The following is a 24592-nucleotide window of genomic DNA, read 5'->3' as shown; positions in this document are numbered from 1 at the left end:
ATGTAGGCACACATGCACATCTCACATCTAGAACACTGAATTTTTGTTATAGCAAAATTGTTCTAGGACTGAAGTTTTAGTTTGTTTTTAAGCTAAAATAAGGTGTTTTTTATAAGAATTTTAATCACATCAATTGTGTCACAACTCAGACTGTAAATAGTCATAATATTTCATATTAAGATTGTTTGACGTGGTCTGAGTGTCTCTCAGTTTTTCCAACTGTTTTGGCCCTGTCACTTGTTTTTGTTTTGTTTTGTTGTGCACTGTCATATGTTATAAGAGGACTAAAGGACTTGTTTTACTTGCAAAACCCAGTCAGCAATTTTACCACTGCCTGTTCAAACTCCAGCTTAATGGCCCAGACTAAACACTTGTGACAAAGGAGCTGTGGGAATGGATGATGGATCTGTAGCAACTCTAGCTTTAACCTCTAACTAGTTTTCATTATTCATCTTTGCAATTTCCATTTCCTCTTTCTATTGAAATCAGTTGAGTTGAAATACATGGATACTCCTGCACATCCTATGAGATCTTCTGAGCATAGCATTGGACTGTTAATGATACTGTTAATAATTTTTTCATGTTTTTTTCTCTCTTTTTTTTTAGTCTCGACCTATTCCTTCCCACCTTACTTCAGCAGTTGCAGAGAGTATCTTGGCTTCAGCCTGTGAGAGTGAGAGTAGAAATGCCGCCAAGAGGATGCGTCTGGATAGACAACAGGTACTGAGGAGTCTTGGGGTCTGGTGACCACCAGCTATAGCAAATATGGTTAAGTTAATCTGATTTATGGAGAAGAGCAGAATCTCTGGAATGGATTTAAAGTCCACAGAGATATCGTTTTTCTGTCTTTGTGATATGAATTTAAACTTGAAAAAGGCATGTCCATGAGATCAGTAGAGATGCAATGACAAAAATTTTCTGCGATGAAAAATGAACAATTGTAAAATTAATGAGTTAAAATTCTGTTTAGTATCCAATTTGAAGGCTAATGACTTATTTAAATAAGAGGTTCTAAATGATCATTTACAGTAGTTTTGTAAGTTTACCTGATCGTTTATGATAGTAACCTGATTATGGTCTTTTTGAATGAAAATGAACCTCTCTTTAATTTCCTCTGGTCCATTGCCAAATATCAATAGATTATGCTAGGTATGGGGAAAACACAACATAACCCTGAAGACCAGAAAGCCATAAAATGGGGCTATAAAATAAGGAAAATCTATGTCCTGTGCTTACCTTCACATTAACAAATCATTTACTGTATAACCATTAAGTATCATCTTTCTACATCTCTTTTCTAAGGCTGTATATCCATGTGATGTAGATGTACTCTTGCGGCGTGCACACTTCTCATTGCAGTGGCTTCTCTTGTTGCGGAGCATGGGTTCTAGGCGCCCGGGCTTCAGAGTTGTGGCACGGGCTTAGTGGCTCCATGGCATGTGGGATCTTCCCGGACCAGGGATCGAACCCATGTCCCCTGCATCAGCAGGAGGGTTCTTAACCACTGTGCCACCAGGGAAGCATGAGACTTTTGTCATTATTATATCTCTAAAATTTATCTTGCTTAAAATGAGTTACAGGCCAATATATAATACCATATTTAGCATAGTGATTAAGACTGCATATTCTGGAGTTAAATACAACTGATTTTGATTCTCAGCTCTACCCTTACTAACTGTGTGACCTTCAGGAAATTATTCCAATTCTCTGTGCCTAGTTTTCTCATATGTAAAATAACAATAATAACAGTACTAATCTTATAGGGGTGTGTGAGAACCCTGAATGATAAATTTATGTTAGGTACTTAGCAATTTGCCTGGCACATGGTAAGCACCAAGAAAATTCAACCCTGAAAAAGTTATTTTAATTGATGTTCTAGCTTTTCTGTCATTGCATTGGTATCAGTAAGACTATAAAGAACCATTAATAGTACTATCTCAGATATAGGAGTTTTGAATTCAGACTAAGTCCATTTGAGAAAAGATCATTATTCTAGAAATCAGAATAGTAGAATTCTGGGATTGAAAGGAATCTCCTGGTTGTCAGTTCGCTACATACCTCATCCAATCTACACTCTAGAATATCCCTGAATCATAGAATCAATCATATGTGCAGTTGTTATGAAAATTAAATGACTGATTCATGTTATGTACTGCCTACAGTCTCCTTCTACAAGATCCCCAAAGCTGGTCGTCCACAATATTTGGTCCAATCATTTAACCACTGTTGACCTAATCTGTAAAATGGAGGATACAAATATATAGTTATTTCTTCTTACTGTGAATGATATAGACTTCACTTGGCATGCAGCACAAAGGCTTCTACCAAGTGGATTTTACACTTTCATCAAAGCATGGAGATGTGGGAGCGGGAACTCCCCTATTTGGATCTAAACACTCTTTGCCTAAGTAGAGACAACCAGACTTCTTTTTGGTGTTGGCAATGGTATCATCCTTTTCTAGGCACATTCTTAACCCAACTCACAATTCTTAGAATTTTCCAGTGACTCAAAGATTCTTCATTGTGTCCCTGCCTTTCTGTTGGTGCATGAAAGTTCAGAAATGAGACAGTTAAAATCTAAATTTTGTTCAGCTGCACACATGACTACTTGCTGCCCCTGGTTAGCCATATGTAGGGCTGTAATTATATGTGTCCTTCAGAGTTTATGAAACTTGATAAATTAATTGGGCTTTATAAAGCTATGAACATGAAAGGTACTATGGATGTGTTAAATACTTTATTTCATATGTCCACCTTGCCCCAGGGTCTAGAGGAGGCAGCCTCAGCTCTGAAGCAAGTAGGCAAGGGCAGGAGCCTATGCCTCATTAGGAATCAGATGACTCAGGGCTGAGGTCAATCCCCAATGAATTATAGAATATACTTAGCATTTCTTTTCCTTTCTTTTTTTTAAAAAATACATTTATTTATTTATTTTTGGCTGCTTTGGGTCTTTGTTGCTGCTTGTGGGCTTCCTCTAGTTGTGGAGAACGGGGGCTACTCTTTGTTGCGGTGCACGGGCTTCTCATTATTGGGGAGCATGGTCTCTAAGTATGTGGGCTTCCGTAGTTGTGGCTCGCAGGCTTCAGTAGTTGTGGCTTACGGGCTCTAGAGCACAGGCTCATTAGTTGTAGCACATGGGCTCAGTTGCTCCATGGCATGTGGGATCTTCCAGGACCAGGGCTCGAACCCGTGTCCCCTGCATTGGAAGGTGGATTCTCAACCACTGTGCCACCAGGGAAGTCCCAGCATTTCTTTTCTTTTAACATGAAAATCTGGAATTTTTATGTTACCCAAGAAATCCTTTTTCATTTTGGCAATTCAAAAAGGTGGGCAGAGTCAGACTTCACATATATATTTCTATGACATAGCTCAAATTGTCTTTATCTTTGTTATTTAGATATTATTTCACTACTATTTACTTAAAAACAAATCTATCTCAATGTTTTTGGCTACAGTTCATCTCACCAGAGAGACGAGGCAGAAAGTGAGAAAGATTAGAACCATCCACTTGCTGGTCATTTATCCCCCATCGCTTTGTACTTGCTCTTTTTGAGGAATGACATATATTCTATTCCAAGGCTTGTTGAAATTTCTGATTAATGTGAGGGTTCCTTTGGCGTCTTTTCTCTATTTAAGTTCTTTCAGTTAAATTAGCTTTTAGTTTTATAGAAGGGATCATGTAAAACCAATGGTCAAGGGCTTCCTCGGCAGATCCAGCCCTCATGAAGAACAATGCAGCATGAGTGTGCTGGGTGACAGTTTTTGTGGTGACTGGGACAGATGGAAAATCAATGGTAGGCTGTGATGTAACACCTTTGACTCTACTGAAAAGAACACCATAGGGGAAAAGGGGAACTGGCATGTTAGTTGCTTGTGACATAATAAAAGGTGAGAAAGCAGGGGAAAAAATACTGAAAACTGATGTATTGCTGAGTTAAAGAAGAAAATCGCTATTAGTAAACCAACAGAAAACCATCGGCCCAAGACCAAAAAATATTTAGTAAGCCCACAGTTCCTGCTACTCTGTTTTCTATAGTACTGGTGAATTCTCTGTGACCTGTACCTCTTCCTGATTTTTCCTTTGTTCTGTTAGGGTGCTAATGAGTGGGCATGTTATTCAAAGAAACATAATGGTAGGTATCAAGGTTGAAAATATAGCCACATAAGCGCGATGGCAATTTTAATACAGACATTTCATTTTGTCATGGATGTATTTGAAGACTATCGAAAACACCATGGTCAAGCTGTTTTTGAGTCAGGCAGCTCTCCTTTCATGTTTCCTTCTGTATTTGCATGTACTTTTGGTAACATTTATAAAATTTCACAAATGCATAATTGAAAGAAGTATTTTTCGGTAGGATTTTATGCTTAAATGTAAACATTGTGATAGTAACTGAGATAGGGTTTGAAACCTATTTTGTGGCCTTCCAGCCCACACTCCCATACCCCTACTCTCAGTCATCCTTGGCTTTCATTCTACTTCTAGCATTTGCCTTTCTTATATATAATATTTTGGAGAAAGAAAACTCTATCTTTGAGTGTTCCAACATGTGTTTCAGCATGGCCCTCTCATCCAAAGGAGAAAAAATATAAGAGAAACAAAGTACCACCTAGAGTAGTTCCTTGAATATATTGTATTTCCTCTGTAACACATGTAATTTTAAACAATTGAAATAGAATATTCTTCACAAGTCATCTAACTGTAATAGGCCTTATTTTCTTCATTAGTAATGATATTAATAACAACAGAACATTAGGAACGTGTATGGATGAAGCACTGTTTGAGGTGGGTTGCAAGCCTATTTTATGTAACTGTCATCGCTTTTCATGAAGTGGAGACATTGAGGCTTAGAGCTCTTAGCGCAGAGCTGCTCAGGATGGATCCCCACTTGGATCCAATCCTTGTGCTTTTTAAAATCATGCTTATAGTAACATTTAAAAGAAATACTTTCAGACATGCAGGCTTATTTTTGATAATTTAGGAAATAGAGTAATGTATAGAGAAGAAATATAATTGACTAGTAATTCCACTATTCAGTTTTATAATATAATTCTTTCTACTACTCTATCTATGCAAAACTTCCTGTTTTAAAAAGCAAAATAGTATCACATTGTATCCTTCCATTTAGCTTAATGTTGTGAATATTTATGGTATCACTATGTAAGTTTATCAATTATTTTTAGAAGCCCCTTAATACTCCATCATGTAGTATTTTCTAAATTATTAAATGTTGATTTTGTTTTTCCTACCATAATTTGCCTGTGAAAAGGATACCTTGCCAGCTATTTTTTTTTTGGATAAATTATGAGACCTGGGTCAAAAACCAGCAAGGCTTTTTTAAGCTCTTGATATATATAAGGTCCATGCTCTTAATTTCTACCTTATTCCTATAAAAATAAGCATTTTTGCTTGTTTTATAAACATATGCCTATTAAAAGCTTTTTTTAACATCTAAGAATCTTTGATTCTTAACCAGTGGTTCCTAAACCTTTCAAACATAGCATGTCTTTTTTACAGTAAACACCTCGAAATGCCCCACTTTTAGATCCTGAAATGCAATTTATAGTTAATATAAATTATGCTCACAATTTAAATATGTACGGATAATGTCTTGATTTTAATATAAATAATATGTTATTTATTTTAAAAGTAATATATAATCAAATAACATGTACTTTGGTGTGGGAATATGGGGATTCCACATCACTGGAAGATACAATAAAGTCATCAGCTGCTTCTGCCTGTCCCTCAAATCAATGAAGAAACCGCAGCTACAACTGTTCTCTGATACAGGTGTATTGTGGCAGCTCACAGAATTCAGTGACATGAACTTTACAAACGGTGAAAAACTAGTGGTACAGTTCCAAACAAAACAGCACAATAGTCCCTCGACTTACAAGATAGTGTATTCCTGAGACAATTCAACATATATTTTAAAACATTCACAAAAACTTTGTTTTTATACCTAAAATGAAATTAAACTTTAGGCTCAGGAAACCCTATTCAGGCTTTCACCTACAAAAATATCCAGCATGACTTTTTAAAATTCCATGGGAACAGGGACAGTTCTTAGTTGATTGGTACTGCCTAGAGAATATCTGAGCTTTCCATAAGCTGGTCCTCCCACTTCATGCCTATTTCACCTGCTATATATTTTCCAGATGTCCCCTAGAAGTGGTAATGCTGTTTCTGAGAACACTGCTATGGACAACTAGTCTAGGATTTGAATACAGGAATGAGAATAATACATTCTCAGATCTATTCCTTGATAATGAATTCATAACTCAGTTCCTCCCATTTTGAAGAGACTGGCCTTGAGGTTCAAACCCCACAATTTTCCATAGATTTTCACTCATTATGTCAAATGAATTCTCCCTCCAATCCTTTTTTCTACCTTCTGTTTACTTTTTTGTTTTTAAATTTGCCAGAGCCTAAAAGTAAAAATTGGATGCTATCAGATAAAAATAACTTAACCAGGCCCTTTGGTTTAATTTTATTTCTTTGCAAGAAGGAAGCAATTAAGTGTCAATGGCTATAGCAATTATGCCTCCAGTCAAAAAACTAAGCCACATATGATTACTAATTCCAGTTGTATTTCTAAAATATAATTCCATTTTGTATTCATCGTTCAGCTATTTTCAATATCTCCTGAGATTACAGTTACATCCTTTTCTAATTTGGAAGTCACCATCAATTAAATTACCATGTTTAACATTTACAATAGGGACACCACAACATCCAACAGTTTGCTACAAATATAATGCCACAAAAAGACAAGGCTCGGGCCTCCCTGGTGGCGCAAGTGGTTGAGAGTCCGCCTGCCGATGCAGGGGATACGGGTTCGTGCCCCAGTCTGGGAGGATCCCATATGCCGCGGAGCGGCTGGGCCCGTGAGCCATGGCCGCTGAGCCTGCGCGTCCGGAGCCTGCGCGTCCGGAGCCTGTGCTCCGCAACGGGGGAGGCCACAACAGTGAGAGGCCCGCATACCGCAAAAAAAAAAAAAAAAAAAAAAAAAGACAAGGCTCAATAATCTTCAAAAATGCATGTTTTCATCAGTTTCAATCATTCATAAATACGCTGTTTGCACACTCACCATCGGAGGGTGTGACTAGGTGTACACTGAACCATCTATTCACTCACTTGGTCTCTAAAATACCTGGCAGTGTTAGTAAGTAATCATATTCCACAGGAAGAGAGGTTTTTTCCATCTGAGAAACAGCTAACAAGTGGATATTGAACCATGACCTTAAATTCATGAGCACCAAAGGGTGGACAAATTAGTAAAGCAATCCAGAGAGACTCGAATACATTCTCACTACTGCAAACCAACCATCATACCTATATAATATCAGAACAGACTCTCAGAATGGTTATAATCACATTTTTAAATAATAAAAATAGGGAAATATTATATATTTCCATTATATTTTTGTAAACATAGAAACTTTATAAACATAAAAACTAAGAAAAAGTAAATATATATACCAAATTAAAATGTTTTACAGATACATAAAATATCACTTATGGATAACTACAATAAATATTTATTATTCTAATTTAAAATTTTTAGTTCATTGTGCACATTATGTAATATTTGAGAAATACAGTTAAATAGTTTTACTGGAATATTTATTTGCTCTGTAGGGAAGAATATTTGACCTGTATTCTGTTGGTATTTTGTGAGCAAGATAATTGCTTTACGAATTGTATTCTTTCAGCATTAACTTAATAATGTGGCTGGACTTCAAATATGTATTATTTCCAACTTGAGGTCTTGCAAGATAACTTTTTAATGGCAAAAGTTTAAAATTCTTATTTTTCCAATGTGTTTGAACTGCTCTAGGGAGTTCCTTAAATATTTCATGTATCTGTATCAGCAAGAGATATGATTAATAGGAGAAAATTAGCTCTAAGTAGTCCTAAAGTAGTTTATTTAGCAAATAATCATTATATGAAGATATTTTGCTTGGTACAGAGGCTACAAAATAAGGATTGAGAACCTTTACTGAGGATTTACCAGGTACTAGATTTACTTAAAATCACTTTCTACTGAGCAGGTGTTTTTATTCTTTCTTTGCAGAGGGATGAAACATAACATCTTTCCTCTAGAAACTCACATTCTGTTAAAGACGAGTGAAATTAGTATGGTAAATGAAATTATAAGGGTGTGATCAGATTGTTGCGAAAGCCAGAGGAGAGTTCTTCTAATTTTACCTGGGAAACCCAGGAGGGCTTCCCAGAGGAGGCACTATTTGAGCCGGACCATGAGAAATGAAGGAGATTATGAGAGCTAGCGGATGATAGTCCAGACACATGGAGCCTTTTGAAACATGAAAGTTTCCTGAGTATCAAAAACAGTCATATCTGTGAGTGAAACTTGAGATTCTTCGGAAGAAATAAAAGGAGAGGGGATTGGACATGAGGGTTTAAATTAGATTGTGGGCATTTTAAAGTTATTTGGACTTTAAGTACATGCCAGAGATAAGTGGGAAGGAGAGTGACATCTCCAAGTTTTAGGAAGCTTCAGAACCCTAGGGACAACAAAACGTAGATGTAGTGGGGCAAAGGTGAGGTCCCAATTCAGCAAGAATTCATTTCTCTACCACCTACATTTCATATTTGCTATTTAATTGTAACAGTAGTTAAATATGAGCTAATGCCGAAAAGTAATTATGAAGATTAATCTGCTATAAGATATTTTGAAGTTACAAATGAGTGATTTCGGAATACCTACTCTTCCATGCTGCAGTGTTAGCTCAGCTAATGAGGAATCAAAGTTTAATTTTCTCCTATAGTTTCAACTTATATAACTGTATATATAGATTATTATTCTTTCTATTGTAAATATTTTTCATCTTTTTCTCTTTTTATGATCTCTCAAAAAACTGTCATTATGGTTTTCCTCAAACAGTGACTTATCTTTTTTTTCTTAAATTGAGAGTAAGGTTAGTTCTGTATAAAATTTTTCCTTAGTGTATGTATTTTCCTTATGTAATGATATGTCAATGTATGATGAGTGTCAATGTATGAGTAGTGATGTACAGTGCATGATTCTCCTGGTCTCTCAATAGTACTATGAAGCATGTAGATCAAATGGTTTCCCTTTTCTATGGATGGGGAATCTGAATCTAAGAAACTTTCTTTTAGATACATCTATGGGGTTTTGAAGGAGGGGAAACTGGGAACAGCCTCAATTTCTGATTTTATTTTTTGTCTTTCTGTTACTCATTTTGCTTTACTATTTGGTTTTCTGGCTTCATTGAGAATTCTCCCACATTTGTGTAGAAATGATTCTTTTTTTAATTTTAGGTGAATCTTTGGCTTAGGATGTTATTAATTTCAAGTGGATCAACGTCAGGATATGAGTAGGTGGTTTGAATTCAGAGAGAGAAATTCATCATAATATGTTAATACACTTTTTGGTGCCAAAGTCAGGGGAACATATGGTTTACTGGCTTCTCCGTGAAGACTGCATTTTTGTTAATTTCTTTTAAAACCAGTTATTTTAGGCTTAGCAGACGAAGAGTCTGACTTATTGTTTTATGCCAAATATATTCATTTTTATAATTTATTTCTCATGATCTGTCCATTCCTTGTCCTGTCTTTTCTCTTTAATCTGGCCAGTTTAAAACCCACTAGTTACTCTGAAACAATAATTTTATGTGTATTGGGGAAATTTAGCCACAGTCACAAGTTTATTATGAAATTAGATAATATAATAACTTGACAAATTGGGCTATGCTTCCTAAAGGGATTTATGATGTTTAACATGACTCAGGTGGTAAATACCACAAGCCCAGTGGCCTCAAGTTGTACACGTTGTTCTTCAGTTACTCAGCACTTTGAGAAAGCATGGTTTCTGCAGAGCTAGATTTTCTAGATAGCTGTGGTTAGCCTTACAAATGATTTTACTTTCATTTGTAGTGGAAATATTCCTAAAATCTCAATGCATCTTCATTTCATGCCATAACTCTTCGGATCATAACCTTTAAAGATGGATTTAGTTATTAATATTAATCTTTACTAAGAATTGTGTGGTGCTGACATCAGCTTTAGCTACAGACACAGATGCCACAGAGCAGGTGATGGAACAGGGGATCTTGTAAAGTCTGTCCTAGAGAAAACTCCCTGAGGCAGGTCAACTCACTTTATTGGTAATTTACCTCTTTTTCATAATGGTGAGGGGAGCCTGACTTTCTGACAGGCTTGGCAGCAAAATTGATCTTTACCTATTAACTTTGCTGAAATGGATCAATCTCTCATATTATCTCTCATCCTCAGGAAGAAGCCCCATTTTTCCCATGCTATCAGTGTTCTTTGACTGGTCAACAATGTTACTTCTTTCTTGCTTCAACAATCCAATGGCTTCTGAATGTCTACTGGACAGTCTGTATTTGTCCTTATTTAAACCCTGTTAAAAGAATATAAGGAAAACTACCTCTCACTGTTTTAGGAGTTTATACAAAGCTATTTTCTCAGAGCTCTTACCTGCACTCATTCATCAAGAGCAAAGTGATACCTACATAGGTCAAAAACCAAGTCACATTTATTTTTAAACTCCCTTTAATGTTTTGCCTTGACCACAAGCAAGATCAAAATAGCCTTTTCAATGAAACAATCAAGTTGAAAATTCAGTGAGATTCCTACATTAAAATCAAACTTCTCATTAAATCACTTCTCTGGTAACATTCTGTGTTCTTATTTTTCTTGGTTTGAGTGCTAGTTCTGTTATTTGAGAAAACATCGTAATGCCTTCTGGGTCTGATATTCAAGGACCCTCAGGGAACTTCCAGAGCCCAGTAGTAACCTTCGCTTTTTTTCATCTCTGAGGTTTGAGACTAGCCTCCTATTCCCAAATCCTCTATGAAAATATAAGTGAGATTTAACAGAAGTTAGGGTTCTGAGTTCTTGAAAGAGGGCAAAGAGCAAAAGTACAAAAAGAGGTCATACTTGCAACTGTGAATTTAAGTTATAAAATAGGTAGATGTAAGTGAAAGTTTATCTGAATCTCATAGGCATTATAATTTCCATCAATAAATGGCAATTAAAGTAAAGCTTTCTACTATATGCCCATCTCTCCTATTCATTATTTTTTTTGCTACATGATTTCTTTCTGGTGGGGAGACCTGAGAAGTTTAGAGAAAGAACATATCCTTTGATTCGGGCGTTTGGAAAATAGAGTCTGGAAACTCAGAAGCAGTGGCATGTTTGAACTGCATATGTGGGCATATATACAGAGTTGCTATACTTGGGGATTGCTAATACATATATAACTTTTCAAAAAAGCCTCTTTTTCAGATTTTTAAATTATCATTTTTCTATAGGACATACTGGACTCAAAAACCATTAGAGCTTCCAAGAACCTCACAGACCACTTAGTTCAATAGGTTTATTTTATAAAAGAAGCAGGCCTGGAAAATTTCATTTTTAGTTTAGATTTCCTTTCCTTCCTTCCTTCCTTCCTTTCTTCCTTTCTCTCTCTCTCTCTCTCTTTCTCTCTTTCTTTCTTTCTTTCTTCAGTGATTTTTTTCATAGTTCACTAGAAACAGAATTTCTCTTTAAAAAGAAGGAAAACAGACCAATACATACAAAGAATTTAGCTCCCTTAAGATTTCAGAGTAATGTTCTGAGTAATGAATTTATGAATGCTTCATAAATTTCAAATCTTAAGGCCATAATACATTCATAGCATGCAAGAATTTGAGTACTATTTTAGATGCAGAACTCAGAAGGTCACATTATTTTATTCAATTGCATTTTTCTATCATTTATTATTGCCTGTGAAGCAAGTTTGAGAAGTCCAATGAAGCTGTCAAGCTTCAAATGTCTCCATAAGTGTGAGGAAAATTTCCTTTCCAGGGAACTGCTCAGCTATCCATGTATCTTCTTTAATTCTTTATTTAAGATCCTTCATTTGAGGTCATTCTAAAAATACAGAATCCTTTCTGCAGTTTTTTACATTAAATGAACTTTTTGAACTACCATGTATTTGATCATTCATATTCTAACAAAATTGGTTGAAATCGTTTCAGATACCCAGATTCAGGTTTAAATGCCAAGTTCTTCACCATTCATAGTATCATCTCAGCTATATTGGAGAAATAAATCAGGACATGTATGGGAAACACATCATACATGATTATACTAATGTTTGTGTGTCCTCTTACACCTTAATTTGAATGCACATACATTTTCTCATTTAATTTGTTTCCCAAAACTCGGTGAGGTCTACATCATTACTGCTCTTGTTCATGACTAAAAATTACACAAAGAGGAAATGCAGTGTCTCACTGTTGCTCCTATTTTCTTGCTATAGAAAGGACATTTGGGGGATTTAGAATATGTGAATGTGGAGCAGAATCGTTAATGCTCCAAGCACACCCTCCTTCCAGCAGTACGCCTTTGCTCAGGCAGTCTGGCAGCTCCAGTTCCACTCCTGTGTTTATTTGTATGCCCATCTCAAAGCGCACCTGCTTTAGAAGCACCCCTTGGATCAACTCGCAGCCCACAAAGCTAAGTCCCTTTCCTCCTTCTCTGTGTAGCAATGACTATCAGCACAGCTTATTTGAGGACTTGATTATATTCCCAGGTAACATTGTAATGGCCTCCAGGTGTCTTTTGGAATATTGACTCTATAAATTTTTATCACTCTGTGGGATTAAAACAGCTTTGGCCTGCATCACCTTGAGCCCCAAAGATACCTAGTTATGTACTGGGAAAAGGGTAAGCATTAAATAAACATCCATTCGTGGCTTGATGTAGCATGGCAAAAAGTTCAGTTTTAAGGAAGGAAAGAGACTTTTAATGAGATGCCTGCCAACACAGTAGGAAATGTTCAAGCCCAAGAATGGTGTTATGTGGCCAAATAGAGCAGAAATTATTGGAATTAATACTGCAATTTAAAATGTCTGACAACTTGGTAAACACAGTTTAAACACCAAATGGGGAAAGTCACAAATACAATATGATAGGGAAGAAGGGTGTAGGATGGGGAAAGGAAGTCTCAACATTTAGTTCTTTGAGCACTATTGCTTTCCACTGTTCAGTGAGAAAAAGAAGGCAGCTTTTAGGTTCCTGACAAAGCAATTATGGCAAGAGCCAGACGCTGGGAGCTGACCTGACATTTGCCCTTGGGTAGTTGTCATAGCAGCAGGCTGAATAGCGCAGCTTGATACAATTACTACTGCAGGCTCTGGACAGAAGTTGCGCCCTAAATGCAGCACATTTGAACATTAATATACAAGTATGTATATTAATTCTTCCTTAGTGGTGGCCATCTCCCTCCTTTACTCGGCACTCATCTAATTTTAAGTACTCATTTCATAAGAAGTCTATGTTTAAAGGCAACAACAGCTACATGCCTTTGGAGGATTTGCAGTGATGTATCTGGGGTATTGTTCCTTGGGGAAAAGTTATTTTAAACAGTGTTGCTAACAAAAGAAAGGTTTAGATGCTGTAAACTGGATGTAGCACTTTTTTTTAAAGCTATGTATGCTGTCTATTCTCATCAAATAAATAATTTTTGGCCTTATTTACACTTTGCTTATTCCCAAATATATGCATGCACCTCTAGATCTGTGTCTTATAATCAAAAGATAGCTATTTAAAGTTATCTATAAAAAGATGTGTATCTAGGTAAACACAGTATGTCCACAAAAAGGAGAGGGTATCTGTCAATATGTTAAAAAAAAGGCTTTGGGATCATTACTGGGGTATTCATTTGAGTTTTTAAAATATTGCTTTAGTTTACTAGGCTAAATTTGGTGTTAATGTGGACATGCTCTCCCAAAACTAAAGCCTTAATAGCAATGTTAAATTATATATCATTATATACTCATATTTTATAAACAATTATAATTATTAATGCATGTATAATCTCTAAACACTCAGATAAACTGTTAACTACATAACTTTTTAACTAAAATATTATTTCTATTCCAATGATAAATAAAATATATGAAAATCTTCTGCTTAAACCAAAAAAAAGAAAAAAATCCTAATATTCTATATGATCAGCAGAGAACCTGTATATCCTAAATCATGACCTTAAAGAATTTCTAATAGATACATGTATATGTATGGCTGAGTTGCTTTGCTGTGCACCTGAAACTATCACAATGTTGTTAATTGGCTATACCCCAATATAAAATTAAAAGTTTAAAAATTTTTTCTAAATATTAAATATAATCTGAATAGTAATAATTTACTTTTGCTTAAAGCTTGAGGAAAATTAATATGACATATTGACGCTATAGTAATTTCAAACCAGCATTTCAGAAATTACAAAAGGATGCATATAGAATAATCTGAATACATGATAACCTAATTTAAGATATCAAATTAAAATGGAATTTTGTCTCTGTTATGACTCAGGTTAAAAATTAGGGGAGTTTTCCAAAAAGCCTGGAAGTACAATTTGTTTGGACACGAGAATATGTAAATATCAAAATTTAGTGTATTATAATGAACTTACTTTTAAGAATGCATTTAAAAACATAAAATATATTCACCTCAATGGCACAAAAATTGAGGGTATATCCAATCTAATCTAAATCCATATATTATATATGAAAAGAGATACTCTCCTGTATTATTCCACTGGGAAAACGTTAAGCAACATTTGTCTGCTGTCTCAGGCCATTGAAATAGAGCTGACTAACCGTCTCTATATTGCAATCTGCAGCCCACAAGAATGAGGGCTAAATAGGAAAGTATCCAATGAGTACACATTTAGAGATGAGGAAACCTGGCTTACTTTCCTTCTCAGAGATAACTTGAATTAGGAATTTTCAAATCATTTCATTCATTAAGTAATCAGTGAAACACCATACCAAATTCTTAACCTTATTTTTATTTTAAACTTAGAAGTGACCCAGGAAAGCATGAACTGGCATTCAGTGACTATTGAAAGCAACGTCAGGAGAGCAGTGCCAAGAATTAGGAGATCTAATGCATGGAAATCTCTTACTTGAAAGTGTTAGAAAAGTTAGTCAAAAATGGTTTAAGCAAAAGGGAAATTATAAGTTCAGGTAACTAAAAATTCTAGCAGTAGTCCAGCTTTATATGCATGTAGTTGATTGTCTTATAGATAAATAGGATCTCTCTCAGAGGTCTCTTGGTTCTACACCATCTTTGTTGTTTCTGTGCTCTGACAGGTTCTCCCTCATGGTAGCAATATGGCTGCTGAAGCTCCAGTTTTCCATCTTCCCTATTGACTGACTATGATTGGGTTACACATTCAACCCTGAAGCAACTGTTGGGGCCAGGAGAACAGAATAGGTTGCATGCTCAGTTTTGAATTCATGTATGTAGTCAGCTATATACAGCACATGGAATAAGAGTGGGAAAGGAAAATCAGATACAGTTATTAAAAGAGGGAGGGGAGGAGATGAATGCTGAAAGATCAAAGGAAAACAATGTTTACTCTAGTGGGATCTATTAGTTTCCTAGGGATCCCATGACAAAGTACCACTAACTCAGTGGCTTAAAACAACAGAAATTTATTACTTCCAAATTCTAGAGTCTAAAAGTCCAAAATCAAGGCATTGGAAGGGCCATGCTGCCTCCAAAGCATCTCGGGAAGGATCCTTCCTTACCTCTTCCAGCTTCTGGTACCCTTAGGCATCCCTTGGCTTGTAGCAGCCATCACTGCCTCCATCTTCATATGACCATCTGTGTCTACATCTCTTCTATTCTTATAAGGATACTAGTCATATTGGATTAGGACCCACCCTAATTCACTATGGTTTCCTCTTAACTAGATTACATCTGCAAAGACCCTATTTCTAAACAAGGTCACATGTGTAGGTATTAGGGTTTAGGACATCAATGTATGTTTTTGATGATGCAATTCAACTTGTAATGTCTACCCTCTCCCATCCTTGCCAAATTCATGCCTTTCCCACTTGCAAAATACATTCACCCATCCCAACTTCATCAGAAGCCTTAACCCATTCCAGCATCAACTCTAAATCTAAAATCTCACCTAAATATAATCAACCCTAAAAGTCTCAAATTCTATCTTCTAAATCATCTAAATCCATTATGGGTGAGACTCTGAGTATGGGCCATCCTGGGGCAAAATTCCTATCTATCTGTGGACACTGAAACCTAGAAAACAAGTTATATCTTCCGAAATACAATGATGGGAGAGGCATAGGATAGACATTCCCATTCTAAAAGGGAGAAGTGGGAAGGAAAATAGGGGTCACAGATCCCAAGCAAATCTAAAACTCAACAGAGTGAATTCTATTAGATTTCAAGGCATGAGAATAATTGTTTATGTCTCCATGCTCTGTCCTCCCACCACACCTGGGCAGCAGCCCCATCCTCCTGGCCAATCTGGATGGTGGCTCTGCCCTCTCAGCCTGAGACATCTAGTTGGCTGGCCTCAGTCAGCTCTTTCTTCTCTGATCTCTGCATCTTCGGCTTTGCCCTAGGAGTCATTCTTCTTTCATTCCATCCTACTTATGTCCCTTTCAGTTCAGGTTTACAGGTTTTCTGCTGGTATAAAATTCTCAAAACCTTTATCAGTCTTCCATGGATGTCAGGGTGATCCACACTAGTTGACACATCCTTCCTCGATAACTTTGTCTCTATCCCGAGCCTTTGCTGAGATTGTTGACTGGATCCATAAGTCACACACCTAATCTCTTTGGCACAGAGCTGTCCAGCCACATCCTGTTTCTAAAGCATGCTATCTGGAAAATATTCCAAATCATCAAGTGCCGGTTCCTTTGTGTTAGTAAATTCAACCCATAACATAGGCTAATTCCAATTTTTGCATTCCATTTTTTAAAGGATGTGTGTATGGCTTTATGCCCATGTGTTACACCTAATGAGAGTTTACCAACAGAACTAGTGAAGGCATAGAATTTAAAGTGTGTCTATAAATGCAAAGTATATAACTACTTCCAATGCTATTTAAATGGAAAAAAATTTATAAACTGAGTTTTATTTACTTAAATATTTGAGGTAGAGCTAATATCTGTATTCATTTATTTGTTTCTTAAAATTACATGAGTTTTATCATGAGGAGACAGTTATATATAATCTTTCTCTTGTGCATAGTGTAGATAAACTCTTATACAAAATGAAATTTCACAGCAAAATGTGCAGAAATGCTAGTCATCTGAAATCAATGATACATATGGAGAGTACAAATATTGGAAATACAATTTTTAAAAAAGAGGGTAAATATTAGCCCTATTGCCTATTGACAAATGTAACAAATATATATACTCCATTATGTTGGTACTGTCAAACATAGTAAGTACTTTACACACCTCCACACCCTCACACACACAAAATCTGTTCTTTTTTTAAAACATCTTAATATTTTATTTTTCCTTAGTAAATATTACATATAAGTGGCATGGACATATATACACTACCAAATGTAAAACAGGTAGCTAGTGGGAAGCAGCTGCATACCACAGGGAGATCAGCTTGGTGCTGTGTGACCACCTAGAGGGGTGGGATAGGGAGGGTGGGAGGGAGATGCAAGAGGGAGGAGATATGGGGATATATGTATATGTATAGCTGATTCACTTTGTTATAAAGCAGAAACTAACACACCATTGTGAAGCAATTTTACTCCAATAAAGATGTTAAAAAAATTTTTAATAAATATTACATATAAAATAGGAGTATTACATAGATTTTAAATGGTTTGTTTTCTGCCTTAGAGACAAAGCTCTTACAGAACCCAGTGATTCATGCATGCAAACCGTGTGTATATATATATATATATATATATATATATATATATATATATCCCTGATCAAGGCCATTTGTAATTAGACTAATAATAAGTGCTTCTTAATGATGAGGAGGAAACCAATTATTAATGAGCTGCTTCTTGAAAAATACTGGCCATTCATTAGCTCTACAGTGCTGACCAAGGTGCATATGTGTATATTCTGTTCTAAAATCCAACTAAAATTAACCTCTCTGTATATATTGCTGTATTTTGTTTCTTTGTTTACCTTTTGCTTTTCCGTGAATATGAAAGCACTGTAGAAAATTTGACAGTGATTTATTAATTATGGAGGTGCCACTCAAGGCAGGTCTGAAAAACTGTGTGTGTGTTAGCACGAAGGCAAGCACATTAACAGCCCGGATGCACCCCTGTGCAAGGCTGAGGGGATAAACATCAGGGCTGCTTGACTTCAAATTCCTTCCCTTAATCCCTTCCCAAACAACCCAATCAGGAGGAAGAAAGGGCCCGCATCTCTGCCTTTGTAACATGTCAGGGCCCTTTGTTCTTCGAACCTCAGATGTGAAGTCAATATAATGGATGCTTTTGTATTAAGTAACTCAGGAGCCCCTGTTCATGAGACACAGATGAGGAACCTGGGGCTGGGCTATAGCTGTGGCCACAGGGTCCAATGCAAAGATGGATCACACTCATTAGGTCTTATGAGTATTTCCAGGAATAATTCAGTTCCTCTGCATTGTATCATGTGACTTCCTTCAACAAGTCACAAAAGCACTGCTCCGGTATTTTGAAGATAGATAAATAAATAAAAATAAAACTGAATTGAATCATTCATTTCTCAGTACATTAAACCTATACATTTCAAAAGTATATAGGAGGGGTGGCAGAAGGCAGACGTGTTTTATTTGAACATCGCTGTAAAATGTTTGCATTTGAAGGTTTTTCAATGAGGCATGTGCTCTTGAATTTTCCACTGTCCCCACATCTTCACATTGTCCCATAGCCAGACCTCTTCACCACATATATACCTTGCCTGGTCCCTAGAGACAGTTGAATTTGATGCTTTGTAATAGATCAAGACTTTTGAAATACCTAGTATCACCTGCGTCTTTTATCATCCGAACATATGTACCAATATTTTTGCTTTAAAAAATAAAGCTTTACTAATCCTTTGAAAAAAATAATTAGGTTGAGAAATAAGATAGTCTTGAGGTGCTTATCCACTCCAACGTATATGAATGCAAAGATACTATCTCCTCCACATATTTCTATGGCAGTATAGAAACTTATGTTTAAAGAATAAGAAATAGGAACAAGAAAGCTACTTAAATTTGACTCTTCTCTGTATTTTAGCATGGATGAATATATGGTTTTGCCCTTGAGAGGATACTTGCTATTTTAGGAGTAATACATATATCAGTCAGATTTTATGAGTATATGAATATACATCAGGCAGAATATACGAGTATAAATCAAACTCAAGCTGACTTACAGATTTTGTCCTTAACCAACCACTGAATTAAGGTTTACTTCCTTAAAATCCTAACTTTTTTTGCTTGATTTCCATTAGCTACTTGAAACCAGCAGCCTTGCTTGGCACAAAATATGAAAGGAAAACAACTGGGCAGATATTTTTTACCAGCTTGACATGTGTCTATCAATTTTGGTTTTAAACTGAGTTGTCTGTTATTCCTGGCAAGTTCAGAGGGAAGATAAGCCTCTGGGTCCCCAAATAAGTAAACATATTATTTATGTTTGGTCATAGCAAAGATATGTTTAGTTTAAAAATAGGACCAAAGTCTCTAAGCTAGGATTGTAACACATTTATAAAACAAACCAAAAAAAAATTAAAAAGTTATTTAAAATGAAGGATGACTGGCATTAAGCATCCTGAATGCCCACAGCTCATAAAATACTTTAAAGTAGCGGAAGGGGAGGAGGCCTTCATAATGGAAGAGGAGTAAGACGTGGACATCACCTTCCTCCCCACAAATACATCAAAAATACATCTACATATGGAACAACTCCTACAGAACACTTACTGAACGCTGGCAGAAGACCTCAGACTTCCCAAAAGGCAAGAAACTGCCCACGTACTTGGGTAGGGCAAAAGAAAAAAGAATAAACAGAGACAAAAGAATAGGGATGGGACCTGCACCTCTGGGAGGGAGCTGTGAAGGAGGAAAATTTTCCACACACTAGGAAGCCCCTTCACTGGTGGAGACGGGGGATGGCGTGGGGGAAGCTTCGGAGCCACGGAGGAGAGTTCAGCAACGGGGTGTGGAGGGCAAAGCAGAGAGATTCCCGCACAGAGGATCGGTGCCGACCAGCACTCACCAGCCTGAGAGGCTTGTCTGCTCACCCGCCGGGACGGGTGGGGACTGGGAGCTGAGGCTCGGGCTCCGGAGGTCAGACCCCAGGGAGAGGACTGGGGTTGGCTGCGTGAAGACAGCCTGACGGGAGCTAGTGCACCACGGCTAGCCGGGAGGGAGTCTGGGGAAAAGTCTGGAGCTGCCTAAGAGGCAAGAGACCATTGTTTCAGGGTGTGGGAGGAGAGGGGATTCAGAGCACTGCCTAAAAGGGCTCCAGAGACGGGCGTGAACCGTGGCTATCAACGTGGACTGCAGAGATGGGCCTGAAACGCTAAGGCTGCTGCTGCAGCCACCAAGAAGCCTGTGTGCAAGCACAGGTCACTATCCACACCTCCTCTCCCGGGAGCCTGTGCAGCCCACCACTGCCAGGGTCCTGTGATCCAGGGACAACTTCCCCTGAAGAACACACAGCGCAACTTAGGCTGTTGCAACTTCATGCCAGCCTCTGCTGCCACATGCTCACCCTGCATTCTGTGCCCCTCCCTCCCCACCGGCCTGAGTGAGTCAGAGCCCCCTTTACCCCCCTACTGTCTGCGCAAAAAACAGATGCCCTCAGGCGACCTACACACAGAGGTGGGGCCAAACCCGAACCTAACCCCAGGAGCTGTGCAAACAAAGAAGAGAAAGGGAAATCTCTCTCAGGAGCCTCAGGAGCAGCGGATTAAATCTCCACAGTCAACTTGATGTACTCTGCATCTCTGGAATACCTGAATAGACAACGAATCATCCCAAAATTGAGGCAGTGGACTTTGGGAGCAACTGTAGCCTTGGTGTTTGATTTCGGCATCTAATTTTTTTCTAGTTTTATTTTTATCTTACTTTAGTATTTAGAGTTTATTATCATTGGTAGATTTCTTTATTGATTTGGTTGCTCTCCCTTTTTTTTATATATAGATATACATATGTTTTTCCTGTTTCTCTTTGTGAGTGGGTATGTGCATGCTTCTTTGTGTGATTTTGTCTGTATAGCTTTGCTTTTAACATTTGTCCAACGTTCTGTCTGTCCTTTTTTTTTTTTTATAGTTTTTAGCACTTGTTATCATGGCTGGATTTGGTTTTTGATTTGGTTACTCTCTTCTTTCTTCCTTTTATTTTATTTTTTTCCTTTTATTATAACTATTTAATTTTTTTATTTTTAATAATTTTTAAAAATTTTCTATTTAAATAAATTTTTTATTATTATTTCTTTCTTTCTTTTCTTCTCTGTTTTCTTCTGAGCCGTGTGGCTGACAGGGTCTTGGTTCTCTGGCCAAGTATCAGGCCTGTGCCTCTGAGGTAGGAGAGCCTAGTTCAGGACATTGGTCCACCAGAGACATCTAATCTACAGATCATCCAAAATGAAAATAAACAAGGAAACACAAACTTTAAATGATACATTAACCAAGATGGACTTAATTGATATTTATAAGACATTCCATCCAAAAACAGCAGAATACACTTTCTTATCAAGTGCTCATGGAACATTCTCCAGGACAGATCATATCTTGGGTCACAAATCAAGCATTGGTAAATTCAAGAAAATTGAAATCGTATCAAGTATCTTTTCTGACCACAATGCTATGAGACTAGTTATCAATTACAGGAAAAAATCTGTAAAAAACACAAACACATGGAGGCTAAACAGTACATTACTAAATAACCAAGAGATCACTGAAGAAATCAAAGAGGAAATCAAAATATACCTAGAAACAAATGACAATGAAAACACGATAGCCCAAAACCTATGGGATGCAGCAAAAGCAGTTCTAAGAGGGAAGTTTATAGCAATTCAATCCTACCTCAAGAAACAAGAAACATCTCAAATAAAGAACCTAACCTTACACCTAAAGCAATTAGAGAAAGAAGAACAAAAAAACCCCAAAGTTAGCAGAAGGAAAGAAATCATAAAGATCAGATCGGAAATAAATGAAAAGGAAATGATAGCAAAGATCAATAAAACTAAAAGCTGGTTCTTTGAGAAGATAAACAAAATTGATAAACCATTAGCCAGACTCATCAAGAAAAAGTGGAGAAAACTCGAATCAATAGAATTAGAAATGAAAAAGGAGAAATAACAACTGAGACTGCAGAAATACAAAGGATCATGAGAGATTACTACGAGCAACTATTCCAATAAAATGGACAACCTGGAAGAAATGGACAAACTCTTAGAAAGCACAACCTTCTGAGAATGAACCAGAAAGAAATAGAAAATATGAACAGACCAATCATAAGCACTGAAATTTAGGCTGTGATTTAAAGTCTTCTAACAAACAAAAGCCCAGGACCAGATGGCTTCACAGGCGAATTCTGTCAAACAATTAGAGAAGAGTTAACACTTATCCTTCTCAAACTCTTCCAAAATATAGCAGAGGGAAGAACACTCCCGAACTCATTCTATGAGGTCATCATCACCCTGATACCAAAACTAGAAAAAGATGTCACAAAGAAAGAAAACTATAGGACAATATCACTGATGAACATAGATACAAAAATCCTCAACAAAATACTAGCAAACAGAATCCAACAGCACATTAAAAGGATCATACACCATGATCAAGAGAGATTTATCCCTGGAATGCAAATTTTCTTAAATATATGCAAATCAATGTGATACACCATATTAACAAATTGAAGGAGAAAAACCATTTGATCACCTCAATAGATGTAGAAAAAGCTTTCGACAAAATTCAACACCGATTTATGATAAAAACCCTCCAGAAAGTAGGCATAGAGGGAACTTACCTCAACATAATAAAGGCCATATATGACAAACCCACAGCCAACATCATTCTAAATGGTGAAAAAATGAAACCATTCCTCTAAGATCAGGAACAAGACAAGGTTGGCCACTCTCACCACTATTATTCAACATAGTTTTGGAAGTTTTAGCCAAAGAAATCAGAGAAGAAAAAGAAATAAAAGGAATCCAAATCGGAAAAGAAGAAATAAAGCTGTCACTGTTTGTAGATGACATGATACTATACATAGAGAATTCTAAAGACTCTACCAGAAAACCACTACAGCTAATCAATGAATTTGGTAAGGTAGCAGGATACAAAATTAATGCACAGAAATCTCTTGCATTCCTACATACTAATGATGAAAAATCTGAAAGAGAAATTAAGAAAACACTCCCATTTTCCATTGCAACAAAAAGAATAAAATACCTAGGAATAAACCTACCTAAGGAGACAAAAGACCTGGATGCAGAAAACTATAAGACTCTGATGAAAGAAATTAAAGACGATATAATCAAATGGAGAGATATACCATGTTCTTGGATTGGAAGAATCAAAATTGTGAAAATGACTATACTCCCCAAAGCAATCTACAGATTCAATGCAATTCCTATCAAACTACCAATGGCATTTTTCACAGAACTAGAACTAAAAATTTCACAATTTGTATGGAAACACCAAAGACCCTGAATAGCCAAAGCAATCTTGAGAAAGAAAAACAGAGCTGGAGGCATCAGGCTCCCTGACTTCAGACTATACTACAAAGCTACAGTAATCAAGACAGTATGGTACAGGCACAAAAGCAGGAAGATAGATCAATGGAACATGATAGAAAACCCAGAAATGTACCCACACACATATGGCCACCTTATTTTTGATAAACGAGGCAGGAATGTACAGTGGAGAAAGGACAGCCTCTTCAATAAGTGGTGCTGGGAAAACTGGACAGCTACATGTAAAAGAATCAAATTAGAACACTCCCTAACACCATACACAAAAATAAACTCAAAATGGATTAAAGACCTAAATGTAAGGCCAGACACTATACAACTCTTAGAGGAAAACATAGGCAGAACACTCTATGACATACATCACAGCAAGATCCTTTTTGACCCATCTCCTAGAGAAATGGAAATAAAAACAAAAATAAACAAATGGGACCTAATGAAACTTAAAAGCTTTTGCACGGCAAAAGAAAACATAAACAAGACGAAAAGACAACCCTCAGAATGGGAGAAAATATTTGCAAATGAGGCAACTGACAAAAGATTAATCTCCAGAATTTACAAGCAGTTCATGAGCTCAATACCCAGAAAACAAACAACCCAATCCAGAAATGGGCAGGAGACCTTAATAGACATTTCTCCAAAGAAGATATACAGATTGCCAACAAATACTTGAAAAGATGCTCAATATCACTAATCATTAGAGAATTGCAAATCAAAACTTCAGTGACGTATCATTTCACACCCATCAGAATGGTCATCATCAAAAAATCTACAAAAAATAAATGCTGGAGAGGGTGTGGAGAAAAGGGAACCTTCTTGCACTGTTGGTGGGAATGTAAACTGATCACAGCCACTATGGAGAATAGTATGAAGGTTTCTTAAAATAGTAAAAATAGAACTACCATATGACTCAGCAGTCCCACTACTGGACATATACCTTGAGAAAACCATAATTCAGAAAGAGTCTTGTGCCACAATGTTCATTGCAGCTCTATTTATAATAGCCAAGACATGGAAGCAACCTAAGTGTCCATTGATAGATGAATGGATAT

General features: G+C 36.7%; 1 protein-coding gene across 6 annotated transcripts in view; it reads left to right on the top strand.

Annotated features, from left to right (window-relative positions):
- The window catches only part of NOL4 (nucleolar protein 4), a 406054-nt gene that overhangs the window by 323833 nt on the left and 57629 nt on the right, over window positions 1-24592 (top strand). For 5 of the 6 annotated variants that reach the window (XM_060118817.1, XM_060118814.1, XM_060118816.1 and 2 more), the window contains one exon: window positions 607-720. The exons of the other annotated variant lie outside the window; for it this stretch is intronic. In XM_060118817.1, the coding sequence (XP_059974800.1) occupies window positions 607-720 (114 nt within the window). The remainder of the gene's footprint in view (window positions 1-606; window positions 721-24592) is intronic. 6 annotated transcript variants of the gene reach the window in all.

The sequence above is a fragment of the Mesoplodon densirostris genome, chromosome 15 (assembly GCF_025265405.1).
Source record: "Mesoplodon densirostris isolate mMesDen1 chromosome 15, mMesDen1 primary haplotype, whole genome shotgun sequence".
Lineage (NCBI taxonomy): Eukaryota > Metazoa > Chordata > Mammalia > Artiodactyla > Ziphiidae > Mesoplodon > Mesoplodon densirostris.
This window is presented reverse-complemented; position numbering and strand designations above follow the sequence as displayed.